Genomic DNA, 22645 nt, shown 5'->3' with positions numbered 1-22645 from the left:
CCCTGCAGATTTATTTTTATTCCACAGACTTTGCGGTGTGGGCTGGTTTTTGTGGAATAAGGGCTGTTTCCTTTTGTTAGCAGTTTGCTTACTTGTGCCTCTTTTGCGTTTTTCCCTCCCCGGTTTGTTACTACTGAAGTCAGTGGTGTCCAAATTAATAACATCATCCTGTGAAGCTGTTATAATAGTAGAGACACTCTCTGTCTGGGGGGAAACTGGGGATGTCACTGTCAGTGATGACTTAGACATTACTGCCGCTGCAGTTGTAGAGGCGGGATCTTGTGCTATGTAAGTGACAGTATTTTCATCATCCAAAATAGTGGGCACATCAACAAAGGGATGTGACGATTTAACCACAATTATTTCCGGATTTATGTGAACGTCTCCATTGGCACAGCTAGTACTACTCGTGAGAGTCGTTTTATTAATAGTGGGAAGGGAACCCATAGAAAACCTTCGCTCAGTCTCCACTATTTCATTAAAAGCGGAGTCTATCATTGACTCAAAGGAAGTGATGAGGGAGACAGAAGTGTCAACAGCCTTCTTTTCTGCATCAATGTTGTTGCTGTCGCCCATTTTGCATTCCAGAGTTCAATCTCACCTTTAATACAGAAGTTAGAGGGGTGGCCCGCCCATCCACTGCAGTCCACGGACGGGCTTAGCCCGCGCGCGTCCCGCGACGCGGGACCGCTCTCCGCCTTTTCAAGCGCCTCCCGGCGCGAAATCCTTAGGTGGGCCGGGTCAGGTCAGCCGTGGGGAGTGATGGGGCTTGTAGTTTCCCCCCTCGGCGGCCGCGCACGGATGTCAGAGTGCAGCGGCGGCGGGGGAGACCTGCAGGAGGCTGCTCGATGTTCTGTTGCGCCCCTTTCCACCTCGCTGCCCCCACGGAGACACTGGCAGAGTACTGGCGAGAGTCAAAGGGACCCAGGTAAATGCCGTCAAAAGGGTCCGTTTCCGAGTTTGTAAGTAGGAGGTCTTGACTTAAGACACAGCAACAGCTGACGGAACCGATTACCGATGCAGGATTTTACACCGCAGTATAAGTAGGTCGGCGAACGCCGCGATTCAATTACAGCCCGTGTGAAGGTTTTAATAGCAATGTTCACTTATACGCTGCACTTTGTTTTCAGCTTAAACACAGCTTACGCTTAAAGACATGTGAGTCTTTGAAACTTGCTTTTTACTTTCACTCACTTGCCGTTTTTTGAACACACCACTGATCACATGGGAAATTGCACTAAACGTGTGTAATAAGTGTGAAAATAATGATTGTTTATTACATGGTACTCTGATTTGTTTTACATGTCGATGCTATACCCTTTATGTTGTAGAGCTCCCGGAAGAAGGGCACATTCGCCCGAAATGCATCGGAGCATAATGATACATATGTGAATCGTTTGGAAAATTTATGATAATGGAATGAAAAAGAATTCCTATAAAAAATTAAAACGCCTCGAAATAGAAGAAAAATATGCAATAAATTTTGATCAAATGGTTTGAACACATACTTGAGAGGAGTTTGCTTATTTAAGAACCTAAGGTGGGCCCTACCCAGGGATGCATCCAAATTTTTGGTAGCACATTTTCAGTACTACATGCCAATCAGCCATGCCCACATGAGATTCATTTAAGTCTGACAATCTATCATATTTAAGTTGGATTTGCAGTAGCTATTCTCTGTTCAGACTTGGTTTCCCCCTGTATATTGGGGACAGTGACCTACTGCAGTCGCAGCGCTGTGGAATGTTGAAACATGTTTGTACCTGAAATAAAGTAAAGGTTGGTTCATGGTGGAAATAAATGGGTTTATTTGGTTTTATTTTTATATTTCTTCTCCATTAACAGTTTTTACATCTTAATGTCTTTTTTTTGATTGCTGAAAGGCATGCTGTTATTAAAATGAAACCAAATTCCTTGCTCATGTGTTAGCATCGCACTTTCTTGGACAAGATCATACCTCAGTAATTAGGGTTATTCAGGATTCAAAAGCACTTTAGGTAGCTTACTGGTAGAGGGTGTTTCCAAGGAGGCACATGCCAGTTTTACTGCTATTTTCCAGTTTAAAGCTTACTCCTGGAACTACGTCTGTACAGATAATGAGTGGGGACAGATGAGTCCCTTCTCATGGACAGGTATGGGGTATGACTGAAGACAGTGGTCGCAAAAGAACTTCCCCTTAATAGGGACCCGAACAGAGGTATGTGGACTGCCATGTAGCAGTATTTTGACTGAGCTCCAAGTACTTCAGAACATGCTCTAGAGATAGCATGAAAAGAGTGAGACTCGCCGAGTATTTTCCGTAGGAGAGCTAGAAATAATGCATGGAATATTAATGCTTTACACATGAGAGACCACAAGAAATAGAACAGTATGTGTGTGTGTTATGCATTCTGCTAATAACCACTGCGTAACAAATCCGCCCTGAAATATACTTCCATTTCATTGCTGGCAACTAAAATAATTCCACCTGCATAAAAAAAAAGAATTAGCATACTCCAAACGAGAAGTATAAAAGGTTAAAACAATAACCATTCAGTGCAGTCAGGGAGGTTCATTGTTATCAAACACTCGGGGCTTCAACTCCTTTCTTCTTTTCCTCCGATGAAGCCATGATTTACATAATGCACTCTTTCAGAGATGTAAAGTAGTTCCTGCCACTCTGCAGACTTTCCTTACTGTTCAGTGACTAAGGTCCTTTATAACAGCAAAGATGTTTAAGGCATGGGCAACGAAGGCAGTTGCAAAGGGCCCGACCTTCCAAAGGGGCTCCTGGAAAAATGATCTTCTCTCTATTTGACCTCTGTCAAATATTTATTTTGATCTAAACCGCTCTCTCTGTCTGCCTACCACTCACTCTGGGGCATATCAACAAGGGGCGGCGATAATATTATTGCCGCTTTAGATCCCGTTTTTGTGCAAAAAGCAGCGATAATATTATCACATTATCAGCACGCCTCCCATCGCATCGTTAATGAGATGCAAAGGAGGCGTGCCTGACTATACACCATGGGAAAATAACGCGAACCCAGCTTCGTCATATTGACAATGAGGGTTAGCGATATTTTAAATCGCGTTAAGTATGCCTTAACGCAGGAATTTAACATCTGTTAAATTCCTGACTAAGGGGTACCTAACATGGGGACTGGAAAACCAGCGATGTTCCATGGAAAACACTGCTATTGCAGGGATAATTATCGCCATCGCGCTATGCGTTGTTGATACAGCGCTAGCATGGTGTTAATTTCCTGCGATAAGAAATCTATCGCTAAGCGCAGCCATTGATCGCTTGCCGTTGATATTATGTCCCACTGTCTCTAAAGTGTCACCTTAAGGATTTTTGTTGTCCTGGAGAAGACGTTTTTTAAGTGATTACATGTGACTCTACTAAAGCTTAATATATACTTTCATTTTTCTTAGCATCATGTGGGCTTCATTTAGCAGGAAAAGGGTGATCAAATTCAAAGCAGGCCCAAACAGGGGTCCTCAAAATCCTTAATATAACCTGGTCTAAGAGATGCCAGAATATTTGCATGGTAACAGCACATATCACAATTATGAGTTTTATGCTAAATATTTGCAGGTAAAACCTGCAGATTTTTATCAATCAATGATGCCTGGTATTACCACTCCAAAAGCTACTTGTACTGGAAAATAGCATACATTTTATAGTTTCAAAACTCATGATTGGGATGTATATATCGCACCCTATAAATTCGGACTGCCGGAGTCATTTTTATCACATGCAATAAATATCACACCAATTAATGGGTCATTTTTTAGGAGGGCCTAAGAAAATATCACACCAATTAAAGGGTCATTTGTAAGTAGGGCCTAAGAAAAGGTGAATGAAAAGAAATGAGAGAAAGTAAACGAGACACTTAGAGAACTGTTACCTTAAAGTTCCTGCCGCTGCTTTCGTAAGCCATGAGACCAGGGTTGAAAGGTCAATAGCAGGGTTCACATTGGTCAAGCCAGAGGTAGCAGCTGGTTTCCCAGGCTTCGCCTTATTGAAGTCAATGATCATGATTCCTAGGCTTCAGTATTTCATTTCCACAGAAAAGCAAATTTTATCGTGAAAGTCATACAATGTAAGTCATATTCTCTACAACACACTCGAATACATTTTCAAATGTAATTAATGATTGTGTTTGAGAGAAAAGCTCACGCACTCAAATACAGCATCATTGCAATCTGACCAAAGTTTGAAGTCTGTCTCCAGACAATAGGTTGTAACTCGAATCACTTAAAGTATCCGCTGTTTTATATTGCAATAATTTCCATACCACACTGGGACTGCTACGTGTCTTTTGCTTTCACTTAAGGCGTGACATATTGTCCGTTTTTTTTGGAGTATTAGATTGAAATTCGTCTGTGGCGGTCAGCATCTTTCTTGTTCTCTCTTTTGATGCTGCTGTTCAGGCTCTATTTTGCCTCTGCATCTTCCAAAACACTCTGAAGTTGCTTCCAGTTTAGTTACTGAGGTTTTCAACGTAATTAATAAATAAACACAAATAAACATTGTCCAAAAAATTCTAATGGTCATTATAAATCTCCCATGTTTCTGTCAAAATGGCTTCTTTGATATTTGATGGACAGCACATATCCCCAAAGGTACTTTTTTGGCAGGCTACTCTTCAATAAAATGTTTTATTTGTTATTTAGAGTGGGCATTAACATTTCTTGTTTTTTTTTTGTAAAAACAAAAGTGACAGCCATTCCTTATTTAATTGTCTTTACTGCAATGAAGGAGAAATATATACGATAAAAGATTTGAATCTATCTGACTTTAAAATGTCAGATATAAACGTGCATTTACTTTATTTTTAATTGGTGTCAGTGTGTGTCAACAAGTGCCCGGAAGGTACTCTTACAATTAAACGTTGTCAAATGATTAGTGATGAACAAAACATTTACTAGGATTTTTTCTCTTTCAATACATCACCACAAACGAAAATGTAGACTACTATAACTGCATGTTGCATTTTAAAGAATTAGGCAACTTCTAGCTGAAATAAGGTAGGCTACCAAATACCTATCTGAGTAATCACTTGCATAAAGCTAGTAATTTGTTCTAAATTTTTAAAACAGCAAAAAGCAATTCATGTGTCTTTCCTATACATTGATCATTCTTTCATTAAAAAATGGTGGGGCTTTATAAAGGCTAATTTATTTCAGAAATATACAAAAATATAAATATACAGATATAAAAATATTAGGAATAAGCACACACAAAGACATTATTTTAATTCAATAAATAGGGCAGGGATATCACTTAGTAATTCTCAAATAATATATATTTGTTTTTGTTGATTTTGTCCTGGTGTGTATCTATGTACAATATTCAAGGTTATAATGAAGGCAATGAGATTTTGATAGAAGCAAACAAAATGTTGAAAAAAAAGTTTTCCATCTCTTTATTTTAAAGGCACAAAAAGCCTTTTCAGCATTGTTTCACTACTGATACATCATTTTTCCATTTTTAGGCAGAAAGGGTGTATTTTGCTTTTATATATTCAAGCCATTCGCAATTATTTACGTGGATTTACAGATTAAGTGAACTCTTAAAACAACACTTACATTTTGCTTTCCGCGAGAAAGAACATGTCACTTAATCTAGTCACACTTTACAGTAAATACCTGTTATTGAGATCACATTGCTACATCCAATAGATGTATGTATCCAAGAGTTTACCATTGCACAAAAACTGTAGATGCAAAAGCGGTGTAATAAAATCACCTATCCAAATAGTTCAGAATTGTATTAAATGGCCCAAAAATTATATCAGTTGCAGGATTTCACATAGTTTCTGTCAGCAATGATCAGAGTGAGATCTGCTTAGACGTCCCTATCGCTGTCATCACCACTATACATATCTGCAAGCTTCTTGAACCGCGGCCCCCAGTCACTGAGAAAGTCATAATCCTGTGTGCCATCTGCAGTGACCGATTCCAGGGAGCTTAGAGAGTCCGCTATGGACTCATTTCCTTCATAGGCATAGGTTGCTAGAGAATCGTAAGGGGGCGCTGTTGGGTCCATGTCATTCTCTTTTAGACGTCGATGGATGAAATCTTGCACATCAATGTTTTCCCACAGCGGTGCAGTCCTTCTAATCTGAAAAATTGTTTCAGGGATTATATCTCTTCTGGCTTTGTTATCCTCCCTAGCTTCTGGATTCCGCAGCGTGCCAATGTCGAAGGCCTGTGTGTCCTCCTCTCCACCACCTTCATCGTTGTAGGTTACAACGTTGTCTCGCACATCATCCTTTGAAATGATTAAGGGCTCCTTTTTTCTTTGTCTCTTCAATGCTGCGAACAGCACCACAAGAACTGCAAAGAGAAGGGGCATTTTAGTTACTATGAATTTAAACCTTAAAAGCAAATTATACCTTGGTCGAAGGGCAAGGTGTTGATATTTCAAAAGTGTTTCCATTAATCTAAGTGTATAGTACTTGAAGCATTTTCTATTATGAGACATAAACTTTACTAAATGAGGTTACTGCAAGTCACCCTGGCATTTCATGACTTTTGAAACGCATTCAGCCTGCGACCACATGTTTATATGGTCACGGAAGTAAGTTTTGATTATTTTAATATCATGATTACATACAGCTGTGGGTCCTTTCCCCCATATACGGTAGTTGTTCATGTGGTGACAAAGAAGTAGCAGAGAGCCAAAAATGCTTGGCCTTTTGATCCAATATTCTAGTAGTGGCTCCTGAAGGGAGTGCTGCGGGCGGTGGGGCGGTGGAGGGGCGGGGTGGAGGGTAGTAAACTAGGGCATACGGCAGAACGGAGGTAAGTACATAAATAAATAAATAAATAAAACAAATTACATTGCGCGCGCTGCAACGCCAAATGGCGAAGCAGCACAAGCAATGTAATTTGTTTTATTTATGTACTTACCTCTGTTCGGCCGCATGCCGGAGTTTACTAACCCCCACCCTGTCCCTCCTCCGCCCGCAGCACTCGCTCCAGGAGCCGCTACTTCAATAGTCCAATATTTGTTTCTTCATGTCTAATTTAGAACATTACTCTGATGGTGGAATTGCCTAATACCATTAAAGCCTGTTTGTCAGTCATAACTGGCCCTTCTACTTCTTATATTGCCTTGATTGAAGTTTGTATACAAGCAAAATGTACCTCCCTAGCATATATTTTTCATACATTGATACATTGGAAAGAATCAAAATGTGTGACAGAAGATGAATTTGTGGTAAAATGTGAGCAATTATTTTAATAAGGCATAGCTATAGATTTAGGCATAGATTTAGTAATGTTTGACACAAGGCAGCACAACAACCAAAGTTGCTGTGCTGCCTTGAATCAAAGAAAGTGAGGAGAAAATGTACCAATCTATTATGATATATTGAATTTTTCTCTTCCCCAGAGCTCCTACACCTTTGGCTGCTGTGTGCCAAAACACACACCTTTCTAAAGAATAGGTTTTGTACTGGAAAGTAGACTAACAGTACAGAAACTATGCTTTAATACTTCTGCCACTTTGTATTCGTGCTGTTCAATTCAGCACAATTGCAAAGTGGGAAAAATAAAGAGAAATGTAAACATTTCTCCTTGTTGCACCTGCGTCAAGGAGGCATAAGGTTTTGGTGCAAATTCCTGTCTATGAATGTTGGTAAATAGGGATGTGCATCAAAACCCAAGGGTGGTTGCATATGAATGTTCATGTATCAAACACAGAAATTCCCACTGACGTAATATGGTGCAAAGTAGTGCATAGTGCAACTCTGAGTCACTCTTGGATAGTTTTCAACAGAAATATTGATTTCCGTTGGATAGTAAATCCCAGGTCAACACTGTGCTCCGAATCTGCGTCACACAAGTAGTAAATCGGGCCTTAAATTCCTTTGAGACATTTGAAATACTCGCTTCTTCAAGCAGTTATCGTCAAATTGCGGGAATCATCATATTGTACAGCAGAAATTACATAGTGAATTTTTCGCAGTGTGGAAGCAACGTCATCACTAAAACTATGGTGAATACACTCTGAAAATATAAATGAATAGTTATTAATCCATATAACAGTATCAAGTCAAATGAAGATCCATCAGAGAGTTTCAGGTCATGGCTGCATGGAGTGGACCTTGTAGGGTTTGAATAGGTCAGATGTTTCACAAGAAATAAATGTGTCTCAGAGGGTTTGGAGATAGAAATTCCTAAGGGCGGACTAACGTTTTGTGGAAATTTGGTCACCTCTGTGTACATTTGAAATGAAAGGCCTTACTACACTGGTAAGTGTCATAGTGCTTCGATAAGAAATCTTTTCAGGGTCTCTTTTGGACAGGAACCTGGCATGGCTTATTTGTAACAATAGCTTCAGTAAGGTTATTGTGTGAAATCTAAAATATGATGACTGTATCTGCTCAAGGGCGACCCCTTGTATAGGTTACCTGAAAGAGCTCATTGACACTGTCTTTAGAAACAGGATTGGGAACAAAAGGGTTGGTTATTGTAAGGAGGAAGACCATAGTTCGCTTTTACATCATAGGGTGAGACACATGTAATTACCTTCTGCCTCAGACTTTCTTAAGTGTCTGCGTGGTGTATCCTTTGCACTGTTGTTCACTGACTATGGAGTCTGTCAAAGAAAATATGAGAATTTGGCCCTATGGTTTTATGGTAATTTACGGCTATTGTGAGATGCCATGTGGTAGATTTAATAGAAGTAATAGATTTCACTACTTGCAGGGATGTTTATTTCCCTAATATGAAGCACAAGATAATGGCACTCTTGATTGTGGAACTCATTAATTACGTTGCCTATGTTCCATTTTAAAATGCTCCCCAAAATTGTCAGCCACAGCGAACAATGCTCATTGGACATCTCAGTGTTTGTGGAATGTATTTCATTTGTAGTCAGAGTAATAGATCACAAAAGCCTCCAATGTTATAGACAGATATAAGAATTTCAATACAAGAGATTCCCATTTCACAGTTCTACATTCCAACCCTACAGCAGACAACTGAAGAGGGACACATGAAGGATACACATGGAAGATACCGTACATGCCCTTCCTTAACTCAAATAGTTAGGCTTTTGAGGCACTCCCAGGCTTACGAAATTTCGTAAATCAATGAATTTATCAAATGCAATGGATGTTACATGGGAACACTCACCGTAACAGGCATGGCAAGCCTCCCTATAGCAGGGTTAGGCAACGCAGCAACGTGTGCTGCGTTGCCTAAGTCCAAATCTACTAGGCCATCTAAAGCTGCGCAGTGTGGCTTTATGAGGCATTGTAGATATGGTTCTGCAGTGAGAGCTGCCGGATCATCAACCTAAGTGACGTTCTGACAGCGCACAGGGCCTTGTACATGAATCCCAAAGTGTTTATATCCATTACTTATGTATTAAAAGTTTTTAAAAGGTATGTATAGAGTTACATTCATATATTTAAAAAATGAAGTTACATTCATTATTACATTTAAAAACTTATTAAAATATTTTACAGTAAAATAGTGTTTCGATGTATACATATTTTTAGCATTAAATTAATTGAATATGTTGTTTAAAAAGTAAAAAACTGAATATTAAACCAAACATTATTTACTCTGGTGTTCTATGTCAAGTATCTACCTTACCCTACATTATTTTCTATGGAAGAGTGTTGCAGAACCAGTGGTTGGCCATATGTGCTGCTGCACTTCAGGGGGGCATTTTTACAATAAAATGTCAGATTGTGGAGCTGCATCCAATTTAGCATTGCCAAGCTCTGACATTTTCAAAACACTTGGATGCACTGTATTCACACAAATACGAAGCACCCCTGTGTTTTCCCTAGCGCTGGTGCTAAATGTAGCTGCCTAGAGCGATCACAGGCACCCTTGCACCATAGTGCAAGGTGCCTGCACTGAAGGGAATGATCCTTTATGTGCAGAAATCTGTACCTTCCTGCACATAAACAATCACTAATGGTGATTTGCTAATTCTATGTTAACTGCAGAATGAGAATTCAGCACACATAGAAAAAGAAAAAACAAGGAGAAATCAAAGCATTTCACCTCGTTTCACCATTCTAACGTTTGCTGTTGCATGGAGTTAGTTTTTTGCGCCGCCTCAGATTTACACCTCCTTGTAATCTGGGTCAGCATCAAAAGCAATGGGTGTTGCTGTGGAACACCCACAGCAACACTCATTGCATGCTCCTTTCATGCTAAGTGATGCGTGTAAAGGGGCCTTATTTGTAAGACAGCACTAAGCCTCAAAAAGTGGCTTAACCCCGCTTTATAAATTATGGAGAAGGGCATATTTCCACCAGAATGTTGCAAAAAGTGACGTTCTGGTGGTGACATCCCCTTGTAAATATGACCTCAGGTCTAAGCTGGGGTACATTTACAACTGTTTTGGGTCCCTTTTGGCTGTAGTAATTTTAGAAGTGCAGTTTGTGAATAGAGGTAGGAATACTCTTATAAAGATGGGGGCATGTCCCAGCCTAATCCCCTTTCTTAATCCCTCCTTTTTCATTCCTAAACTCCCATTTAGTCAAAGGTGTTCACCATTTTTCAGCCACTCCTCCATCACTCCAACATTTACTACAAAGACGAATGCTTACACATGCAGAAACTCTGAAAATATAGGAGACGCAAAGACCTTTGCATACAAGTTTGTGAAAAGCATTTTGGAGTATGTGAGTACTACCACTGTAGTACTACTAAAGTGATACAAAATTCAGTTAGTGATTAACACTAAGGGTCCTTTTACGAGTCTGGGTGGAGCAGTGGCGGCGGATTTAGCCACCACTGCAACAGTGGTCCGACCACCCCATTAGGAGTAGGGCGGTCGGACCACCCTGGGACCTCTGGCTCTGCCATGGAAACGCCCTTCCCTAGCGTTGAAGTGGCTGTCAGAGGAAGCAATATGCTTGGCATGAAAGGCACTATCCCACCAAGCAGTTTCCTCTGCTTGAGGGTTTACACAGAGTTACTTCCTCCATGTAAACTTTGGAGAAGAGTAATCAAAGGGTGACCTACAGGACCCCACTGTGCCTCAGCCGCATAACATGTGCCCCTCTGTGCACATATGTTCTTGTATTGCATAGACTTTTGATTCCATGCCATGCAGGAACCTTGAGTGCGTTCCCATTGAGGTGCCTTCTTCAAAGGCACCGTGGCCTTAGAGGAACCTCTATGGGACACCCCCCCCCGCCCACATGCCAGACTACTGAAAGGTCATAGTCTGGCAGATTGGCGGTGGTGACCTTCGGCGGAGCGGTGGCGTGGCATTTTACATAGCCGAGTTACCTCCCCTGAAAAGTCGTAATCGGGCTATTAAAATTGACATTATGCCATGATCAGCTATTATTGTGTCACTATAAGTTGCTTTTTTCTTGAATGTAAACATATGCAAGAAGGATACAATTTGACAGCTGTAGAAGTTTCTTTGTTCAGCCTTATAACCATATTAAAATGATTCCTTATATTTTTTCAAGGAGATTTATGCAAAGGCTATTGCACCCAGCTAAGAACAATACATTCTGTGTTGACTCATGGAAAAAACCGTTCCCTATGTGATCAATGTGCCGTAAAATTATTGCTGTATTTGTTTGTATGTGTGAGTCCTAACAACGCCTAGACTTAACAAAAAAACAATGGGGCATATTATCAAGACTGGGCAATAAAATTATCGCTGCTTTATCGGCAGGACACTGCCGATAAAGTGGCGATAATGGGTTTGATAATATGCTTTATGGAATTCCAATCGAAGCCCATATTAAATGTGAAGGACATCTAACATGTGCTTCGATTGGAATTCCATAGAGCATATTATCAAGCCCATTATCGCCACTTTATCGGCAGTTTCCTGCCGATAAAGCGGCGATATATTTATCACCCAGGCTTGATAATATGCCCCAATGTAATTACTGGCATCCACCACCACAGTAGCAACACAGTTTATTTCATTGTTCTTCTGAAAGTTTTGGAAGCCTTACGGAAAAGTAAGAGAATTAAAGAGAAGGATCTAAGAGCTGAGAACACCTGTTCACTAAAAGCTAAGCCTAATGACTACCCATTCTTGTGACTAAGCTGTCCTTCATTTTATGCATTTTGATTTCATCCTTTCATGTATAAATTTCGGTCTGAGTTTCGAGAAGCCTCTCTCCTCTCTTGTGTTGTTTGCGCGGTGCACAGCAGCTGGCATGCATATGATGCGCTTGAAGACAATAGAATATCACTTTGCATATGAAACACTGCGATTGCCTCGCGAGTCTCTTACCTAAGAGTATTATGATGCAGAGGAGAATAGCAATGAGCGCTCCAGTGCTGAGGCCGGCAGGGAGGAGCAGTGCCTCTGCACTGCAGGACTGCATGTTGCCGTGGCGGTCGCAGCCACACACCCGGATGGTCAGAGTGCCGGTGCTGCTCTGGATGGGGTAGTCGTTGTCAAAGATAATGATTGGTAACAGGTAGATGCTCATTCTATGCCGGTTATAACCATTTCTCCTTGTTATGATCCCTGCAGTGTTATCTGTGTTCAAGAGATGAATTGAAACAGATGAATGGGTTGCCTCAAGCGAAGCAGAGGAAAAAACAGAATTAAACAAGTGTTTGATGCATAGGAGACTGTTACCTTTGTTGTCCAAAACAGTGAAGTTTGGATTGATGGTGAATTCTGGTACCATTTCAAAGAAAAACCTATGACCTCTTGGCGGCTCATCTTTGTCTATAGCACTTACAGTTTGAATTAGCTGAAAATATAAATAGGCTTAAATGTTTACTGGTACTAATGCAAGGACATTCAAAAGAGTACATCATTATTTTCCCATAGAAAATACAGCAAACAAACTCCATTAACGAACACAATGAAAAGGAAATAGAGATTTCACATATTCCAGTTGTGCACAAAAAATCCTCCTTAATATGAAAAATAGGCTGTGATTGCAGGCATAGGAGTAGCATTGTTGTGCCAAATAGCTTTTACATTGCAGCATGAACAAACATTCTTAGTAGACAAAAAGAGAAACTGAATAGCAAAAAGTACTTGTTTTGTTGCCAATATAAATAGCAGTAAATATTGCTTTGCATAAGCAGGTTAATAACTTAGGGCCTGATTTACAAAGGTAAACTTACATTTCTGAGCAGCAGCGGTCGGTGGTGGGAGTAGCTGCCGGGCGGTGACGTGGGGAGGGGGAGGGGCAGGGTGGGGGTAGTAGTCTATGGATTACGGAGAATTACAGGTAAGTAAACATATACATTTAATAAATCGAATTTCGTTGCATGCACTGCATCGCATTTGGGGATGCAGTGAATGCAACAAAATTTGTTTTATTTATTTATACGTTTACTTACCTGTAAACCTCCGTAATCTATAGATTACTACCCCCACCCTGCCCCTCCCACTCCCCCGTCACCGCCCGGCAGCTACTCCCACCACCAACCACTACTGCGTCTGGGTTATTTTAAGAATGTTTGCTATTCACAAAGGGATTTCAGAGTAGTATCTTTATGAGTGAGGAGTCTCTGCACATAAAAAAGATTGAACGGTCCTATCTTTAAATGTGCAGGGACTCCGTACTTGTAAAGATACTAATCGCAAATCCTTTTGCAAATAGCAGACAATTGTACACTTACACAAATGTGTAAGGTTACCTTTGTGAAGCGGACCTACGGGCCAATAAAAAAGAACATTCAATAACTAGCGAGCAGGGATCACATTTAGAAAACTCTTTGTGCACTTAGGTAAACTGAAACTCCCACATGATGCTTTTATGTATTGTTCCAAAGGTTTATACTTCAAAATCCCATTTTTGTGCTAATAATATATAATGCCAATGTAGGAGTTGGGCATCAATATAGATGTACATGAAAGTCAAAATTTCAAATGCTTCTGAGAACATAGGTACCACGATCAATTCTTTGTATTGCGTTGCTTATTTATGAGCCCTTTGCGTACCATTGCGTCACTTTTTGTGACGCTGCGGCGGCATAAAATATGCACCACGTTTGCGCCATATTTACAAAGTGGCACATGAAGGCAGATGCATCAATTTGTAAAGCCCCGCACTACATTATACTTGTGTTAGGTACAATGTATGCAGGGTGAGTGTTCCCCTGCAAAGAAAAGGCATGTAGATGTATTTTAGTGAAGAATATGCGATGTTTTCACGCAGAGAAGCAACACTATTCATAAATGAGGACCTATATTTATATTGCAGTGGTTAGAAAATAGTCAATGTTTTATTAGAGGAATTTCTTAAGAAAGTACTGGTGTTGTAGGCTATATTAATAATTTATTTAGTACTTTGGTGAATTTTAAGTCAAACTTTTGCTTTTGTTCATTCTTTGAACCTATTCATATTTGCTGAAATACATATTTTTGATTGACTTAATTTGATTTCACATTTTGTACAACTAATTTGAGGGACCCTGTCATGACAGTGTTTATGACATGTTCATGGTGATCATGCAATTTGATTTAACCAAATCGTCAATTTCGCGGACATGTTCGTTATGAGGAAAAGATGCAGATTGTCTCCATATTGTACAGAACATGTATGGCAACTTATAATTTTGTCTGACTAACCTGCTTCTGCTGGTCCGAAAAAGGTGAGTGACAGTTGATAAAATTATTGGAGAAAAAAATGAAACAACCAAAATGGCGTTCAAGCATGGTTGTTTAAAAAGTCACCAGGTTGTGAAAAGCTGCAGCATACAATTGCAGAAAAAATCCTATTGCTCCAGGTCACATTTAAAAGGTTCTAAAGTACTTCCACCACCAACAACCTCAGCTCTAACATTAGGGGAACAGCAAGGTGTCCATAAAGTAAACAGCAAAGCTTCTGCTTTAATGAGCATCAATAGGAGGCAGCAGTGGTAACATCTCATACATGCTTCTTGCCCTTTGATACCAAAGGCACTATTCATCTCCCCTTAATTCGGTGACTATATAGCCAGCAGCAAAAGAGGAAATAACAGTGCTTCAAGAGCGCTTTTTAATTTCATCAGTTTCCATTCCTTTCCTTTCCGCTAAACTCTCAAAAGATAACCTGAAGCTGTTGAGGATCTAAGACTGCATTAAGGGGACCACCCCATAATGACATTGTACACGAGTGCGCAATCTCTTTTTCACTACCACTGGAATTTTGATGTATCAATGTCCATCTCTACATCACCATCTAAACACCTTCAAATGAACAAAGAGGATTGGTGGATTCGTCGGTCAGAAAATTGAAAATGGAAAGGGATGTTTTTGTCCCCCTAGTAGAGTATGTTGGAATCCTCTCACTAAGCATGGCCTGTTCTTTTGAAAATGTTAATCATGTGATGACTTCACAAGCACAACTTATTATCTGGTATTGAAAATTCAGTTTTGCACACAACTCTAAAGTAGATTATTATTTGCTTATCACATATATATTTGAAGGATGTATGTCAGTACAACGCGGTTGTTTTCAACGCGGTACTTTACATCGCAGATTTTACAACGCAAGTCGTTACAACGACTTGCGTTGGAGGGTGCAGATTTCGGAATCTTATAATTTTATATTCCAACACCAGTCCCCGTAACAGTAGGGATGGTGTTGGAATATAAAATTACAAGATTCCTTATCCCACAGCGCCATCCAGCTCAAGTCGTAGTAACGACTTGCGTTGTAAAAGACGCATCGTAACTGCACTGCGGGGTAACATCCACGTTGTAAAGGATGTTCCCCCTATTTGAATGATCTAGGAAAATCCTTTCCGGCGATATGAAGACAAGCCATGCGTCTCTTTAGAGGACAGATTTGGGGTGTGCAGAATTCCATGTTTTCATTAAAACATAAAATATAATTGTTAGAAATCTGGTTTACTGTCCCCAGTGTCAATATCATGGATGCACCATGTAGTGACCCCTGGAGTAAGTGAGACCATGGAGGCAAACAGTTCCAGCAACTGGTGGTAGTATCTCTGTTGATCTAGGGTCAAGGTAGGGGAGAGGCTGACAACCTCCACTGACCTATCCTGCTCCTTGGAAGAAATGAAGTCGTGGAGAGGTTCACTCTGATCTTCCATCCCATCATCACTAACCAAGAGCATGGTAAGCTGAGACGTCTCGAAGTGGGGTTCAAGGCGATTGGCATGAAGGACGTTTAAAGGATTCCTGGGAGTTTTGAGGTCCACCAAGTAGGTGACATCACTCTTGCGCTCCTTCAACCCATAAGGCCCAGACAAAAGACTTGCAGGTACTAGGGCTCCACAGACACCATTACCCACACGTTTTAACCAGGCTGAAACTCAACCACATGGGTATTCTGGTGATACCAGCATTTCTGTCCTCCTGGCTAGTTTCCAGATTCTCCTGTGCGAGTTTCCAGTAGCGGGCTGTCTGTTGCAGAACACCAGCATGTAGCTAACTATATCCTGGGGTGGTTTCTTGGAAGCTTGCACTTAGCCTTCCTTAATCAAACTGAGAGCTCCTTTCACAGGATGCCTGTACAGAAGTTCAAAATTGCTGAAGGCAACCTTCTTCTGTGGTGCCTCCTTGTAGGTGAACAAACGTCATGGCAGGAAGAAGTCCCACTCTTGCCTCATGAGTTCGGGTGGACCCATAATCATGCTTTACAACTAACTCATTGGTTTTGGGGTGGGAAGGAATGGTTACCCCACACTCCATCATTGTCTTTCATGTTCCCAGACATAAAGTTGATACCCAGGTCAGATATCACATCCTTGGGGAACCCCACCCGGGTAAAGATCTCCATCAGCGCCGGGGTCACAGTGGGTACAGTCACAGTCCTCAGAGGGATAGCTTCTGGATACCAGGTGGCATGGCCCACCAAGACCAGAACAAATGTGTTGCCCATGACTGTCTTGGGATCCAGAGGCCCCAGAATTTTGATACCAAGCTGCTCAATAGGGGTGCTAATTACAGGGAAAGGTTGCAGGGGCCCTTGTACTCCCCCCCTGACTTGCCACTTGCCTGGCAGGTAGGCCAGGACCTACAGAACACATCTGAGACCTTCCTCATTTGAGGTCAATAGACATGGGTGATGAGCCTGTCAAAGGACTTGTCTAGACCAAAATGACCTGCTAGTGGCACATGTTGCACCAGGCTCAGGAGCCTTAGGCTCACTATACAGGAGACCTTTCTCCCAGTAAATCAGGTGTTTGCAGGAGGCATCACCGGCTGCCTGGGTCTCAGGTTGCTGCCCGGAGACCCACAAAAGAAGGCACTCTTTCTGCATCTTGCAGAACTCCTCCATGATGGTACTTCCTTCCTGCTGCCAGTTGGATAGCTCAGACAGGTTCCCAAGTTCAGCCACATTCTTCCCTGTAGTACCGGGGTGTCCCCCTCAGGATCAGCTCCCACCCAGACTGTGAGAATTTCTGCAGCAGGTTTCCTATGCCCCTTGCCTTCCTCTTCTTGGCAGCACTTGAACCATTCTTCTGGGCTCCAGGTCCACTTGACCACCCACATGGTCTGATATGGACCCTGTGGTCAGGCAAACCCAATCAGGCAACCCAAAGTGTGACCTGAGCTCCACCTCCTTCCAGGCAGTATGTTCCAGGTCATTACCAAGCAGACAATCCACAGGCATGGATGGACTCACAGCTACTCTCATGGAACCTGAGACCCCCCCACTACCACTCCAAGGGAGCCAGATCCACTAGGTAGTGAGCAGCAGGTCAGAGGTGCAGGAGCCGAGCCGAGCGGACGTAGCTCGGCTCGGCTCCCAGTCCACGCGCTGCTCCGGCTTGCAGATCGGCGGTTCTGGGGCTGCACTCTGGATAACAAAGTTCCCTACCTGAAGAAGACTGCTAGGAGCACCTCTGGAGAGTCTTTGCCTGCCTCTGTGTCCCTCGGTTGAGGCTGTTTTTCACGGTGCTTGGCGAGATGCGGTGATCTTCAACATGGCGGCCATTACTTTGCCGAGAACGCTGTCGACGGAGAGCGGCTCCTGAAGGTAGGCTCACTGTTAGAGCGCTATCGCCCCGCAGAGACTCCCGCTGCCCCTTTCTGACCGGGGGCGTATTGAGCAGCTTCACCCAGGAGGTGGGTCTCCTTCGGGTCTTTCTGCCTGGAGCCTGCCTGCCCTAAGATGGCGCCCGCAGGCCCACCACCACGGCCGCAGATCAAGACCTTTCCTGGCTCTTGGAACCCCTGCACCGGCTCCTTGCTCAAGCTTTGAACCACTCCTGCACCTCTGATCTGCTGCACACGCTGCCAGTCAACGGGGGCCTTTTCCACTGCGAATCTGCTGAGGGGCCCTATGGGGCCCTATGGAGGACACTGTGGACCCGCCTCCGGACCTGCCATGATGGTGCCCGTACCATAACCGCGACAGTGTGTGTACTAGAGGGGCCCCAGGCCTGCTCATGCCATGACGCCAAAGACCACTGACGGCGGGTCCCGGTGCCCGCTTTTGACCATGCGGCCGATGCACTCCGACACAATTAGAAGAGCCACAGACTGTATTACCCTCCGCCGGTCTTTCAGCACTGCGCGCCCACCTACCAGGCTTTATTGGCGGCGGCTGACCGCGATACATGTTACACGAGGCCTGCCTAGATGGGAGAACAAATAGCCTTCCTGAGAACGACACCTGGAGGTCTAGCAGGTGCGCATCTCAACTTTGATGTGTCCCTGCGTGTACACCACCCCTGCACGCAAAGATCCACTCCAGCCTGCAAAATGGGGTAACCAAAAATCAAGCAGAACCTGACTGTACCTGAGATTACACCGGAGAATCAGCCGAGCACCCGCACATTGGTTAAGCTGGTTGCCCACCAGATCCATGGAAACTTCTCGCCGAACTACATTCCCACACCCCTCCTCGCACTACTCCTCTCCACTTTCCTGCTATTGACCTCTGCCTTCACCTGTCCTAGCCCTAGTCCTCACCCGGTTTATCTCCTTACTCTACTCCTCTCCAATTTCCTGCTGCTGACCTCTGCCTTCACCTGTCCTGGCGCCTAGTACCCACCCTGTCTATCTGCAAACTTTTCCTCGTCCTTTGAGATCTAGCTATTTTGTCTGATGCCCAATGGAGCTACCTGGTTTAGCTATAGAGGAGACAGGTCGGGGATTCCCCCCTTGGACGTCACCTACCCAGTCTGTCTTCAGCCAGACTTCCTTTCGTCTCTCCTGTCGTCGCTTCCCCCATCCTCCCTCTATTTTTGTCTCTCCTCTCTCAATGTATTGAGACTGAACTATTTTGTCGAATGCCTGATGGAGCTACCTGGTTTAGCTATAGGGGAGATGGGCCGTGGACTCCCTCCTTGGTCATCACCTACCCAGTCGTCCTTTAGACAGACTTATTCAGTCTCTCCCTGTTGTCTCTTCCCCTATCCCCCCTTCTCTCCTTCCATGCCCCCTCCCCTCTACGCTCCATTTATTTTGCCCTCCATGTTTCTTTAATTGTTTTTCCCATTGAGACCGAGCTTTCTGGCGAATGCCCGGTGGAGCTACCCGATAGCTATAGAGAAGATGGGTTTTGGGACTTCCCCTCGACAGTCACCTAACCAGCCGCACTTTGAACAGACTTTCCTTTTGTATCTCTGCCGTATCTCCCTCCTGGCCCTTTACCCTTACCCCTTCCCCTCTACAACTTCAATTATCTCGTCTTCTATGCTCTTGCAATTGTTTTGCCTAGCAACTGACGTAAATGGGAACTGATTTAATCTTGTAATGTAATTTTTGTTGAACCTCATGTAAAGCGCTCTGATACCTCCAGGTCTAGCCAGTGCTATATAAAACTCTTGAATAAATAAATAAATAAATAATACATTTCACAGATGTCAACAACAAAAACTTTGTGGAACACATTAGGGACTACCTGCTTTGAAGACACCAGATGACAGCGGATGGTGGTTAGGCTGGCTTCTCTGTCTCTCAGAGCCTCTACCCTCTGACCATTGATGGTGACCCACCAACAGCACGTCCTATCATTGTCAGGCATGTGGGTTTTCTGCACCATTTCTCTAGCACACAGGGACTTAGGGTAACCTCAACTCTGACCCACCACTAACTGGGTTAAACTCCTCCCCAAGCTCTACACTAGCCCTCCCCATTGACTGACCACCAATGGATAACACTGCGTGCTTGGGACTTTTGGCATCTCCCTTGTAGTGTATTTCCTGTTGACACTCATAACACTTAGGGGTGTTTTCCTTGCAGACTTACTGTCAAGGAACCACTTCTTTTTCTTTTCAGCAAGGGGAATGGAATCCTGACCTGCAGAACCCTTGTGGTGATAACCCCAGATACCTTCTTGTGGACACTGGTGCTGACCAAAAGGTCTGCCTCCATAGAAAACTCCAAAGGGTCAGAGAGCATACTATCAGTTAAGGGCTGGTACAGATCTGCCATACAAAGACTAAACCAAAGACTAAACATATGCTCTTTTGTAATCAGGTTATACCGCCCCATATAATCCTTAACATCACTGCCCTTCACCAAACCATCCAGTGCCTCGCAAAAAGAATCAAAACAATCCACCCAGGTCTATGGGGATAATTTCACACTGTCCCTAAACTTCTGCCTGTACTTCTATGGGGTCAAACCATATTTGCTGAGTGGGGCTTCCTTCATGGAGGGTTACCTCATCCTGTCACTCCTCTCTAGGGCCAATAGGGTTGCCGTCCCCTAAGAAGGGATATGCTTGTAAAGGCTGGGCCGATCCCTCTCAGGGATCTTGTGCATCTGCAAAGCAATCTCACACGCCTCAAACCATCTAACTATGTCATCTTCCACTCCATAATCAGGAACCAAACCCATGGGCATGTGTACTCTTTTCTCAGAGGACACTGAATATAAGCAGCAACTATCTGAGCTGGGCCCAGCCCTCCAAGTCCAGCTCCATCAAGCTCACTTCCTAAGTACATTTCTTCACCTCCAACATGAGCTTAGTAAACTCCAATTTAAATGTTCCTCACCAGCCTGTCTTTCAGCTCCTCCGGGGACAGACCACTGGATGATACTCTGCTCCATGCCATAGGGGGAACCAACTCTCCTCGCATGCTGCTGTCTCCCCAGGCCCATGCAGTCCAAGATTCTCCCATGAATCCTGGTCCAGATCCTCATCACCATCCAGTTCCTCATCCTCCTCTTCTGGGGTCACAGGTACTGAATCACAAGCTTCTATCCAGCCCCTCAGCACCTTTTTCTACTCCACTTTACCTGTGAAGCCTTTAGTAGAAAGCTAAAATAACTTACATAAATCCTAGATCTTGGCCCTGTAGGCCTACAGTTTGGCCAGCTCAAAATCTATTTTTTCAGGTTCAGATGCACCCTCTCCAGACCGAGACATGATTTTGAGAAAAACATTGGTCTGATATATGGATAGCAGTGTACACCAATCACTGCATGAACTGCACAAATGAAAGTCCTATCTTCACTGCTGATCACCAATGTTGGAAAAATGGGTTTCTGGTTTGCAGAGGTATGCACCTAGCCCAAGTAGGAACCCCAGTCAGGGTAAGTCAGCAACACACTCTAAATTAACCTGTGCTCACACTCTGGTAGCTCTACACAGAGCAATCTGGCTTAACTAAGAGGCAATGTGTAAAGCATTTGTGCACACCACACACAGTAACAAAATAAGAACACCACAAATAGATTCCACACCAGTTTAGGCAAATAGAAAATAATCTTACAAATACAACTAGACCAAAATGACAAAAATCCAATCAATAGAAGTTGAGATATGGATTTCTAAAGACTAAATGCAAAAACAGAGCTTAAAAGCAAATAGCACTCAAATGGTTAATTGGTCACACTGGACCGAGACTTTGGCCATGATTTAGACCTTGCAATTACAAAAATGGGGTAACCCAATATCAGTTCTTGGACCTGAGTGCAATTCGGTATAGAAAACAATGGTCCTCAAACCAATCCTTCAACAAGTCTAAATCAATTACAATATTAAATATTTCTGAGCTAGTGACTTCTTAATGCTCCTAGAGTTATCAAATCAAAAGTAAAGAAAAGTAAGGAAAAATGTGCAACAGCCAAATTTCTACGGAAACTTATCATTTTAGTCCGTCCTATTGAAAAATTGCAATACAAGAAATTAATGTCCATAATTAATACAGTTCAATTGAAGGTTGCGCCAAAAGGAAGCGTGCAAAAGAGTGGGTGCTCAAGAAGAGTGGGTGGGAAGGATACCAAGTGAAAGATAAAAGAGAATTCGGAATAAGTGTAAACAAAAAGATTGATAGGTAATTATTATCAATCTTGGTGACCTGACCCAGAAATATTTTACACGGCCTATTTGCAATATTTTACAATCACACATTGTATCCTGTGTTGGGCACGGGAACATATGTGTGAGGTCTTAAGAGCTGATGTCACTTCTTGTGATGTTCCTTCCTGGGAGATCATGGGTTGGGGTGCCACTTTCTTTCTTGTTTCATCCTGCGAAGCCACGTGAGATGCCACATGCTGTGATGTCACACACTGTGAGGTCACGCGCCATGATGTCACCTGCACACTGCCTAACATGGTTAGTACCTCGCTTCTTTTTTGTTTAGGTCTTGTGCCTTGCTAAACAAAATAAACAACTTGTATGTGCCCGATTAGGATGGCCGGCGGACTTACGTCCTCCCGCCACCCTATCGGAAAAGGGACGGACCGACAAGCCATCAGCAGTCCCACCAAAGGGATTACGATGTGACCACCTGCAAGGCGGTCACACTGTGTATTCTTTAC

The 22645-nt window shown here is 42.9% G+C and overlaps 1 protein-coding gene across 1 annotated transcript in view; it reads right to left on the bottom strand.

Annotated features, from left to right (window-relative positions):
- Positions 1–4152: 4152 nt before the first annotated feature.
- LOC147722670 (cadherin-9-like) overlaps positions 4153–22645 on the bottom strand; it is a 976253-nt gene continuing 957760 nt past the window's right edge. Inside the window, exons 10-12 of the mRNA XM_086965167.1 lie at positions 12587–12704; positions 12233–12484; positions 4153–6327 (exon numbers count right to left, since the gene is read on the bottom strand). Coding sequence (XP_086821293.1) covers positions 5837–6327; positions 12233–12484; positions 12587–12704 — 861 coding nt within the window. The 3' untranslated portion in view covers positions 4153–5836. The remainder of the gene's footprint in view (positions 6328–12232; positions 12485–12586; positions 12705–22645) is intronic.

This window comes from Lissotriton vulgaris, chromosome 4_1, assembly GCF_964263255.1.
Source record: "Lissotriton vulgaris chromosome 4_1, aLisVul1.2, whole genome shotgun sequence".
Lineage (NCBI taxonomy): Eukaryota > Metazoa > Chordata > Amphibia > Caudata > Salamandridae > Lissotriton > Lissotriton vulgaris.
The sequence above is the reverse complement of the archived record's forward strand: the minus strand, read 5'-3'. Positions and strand labels throughout refer to the sequence as shown.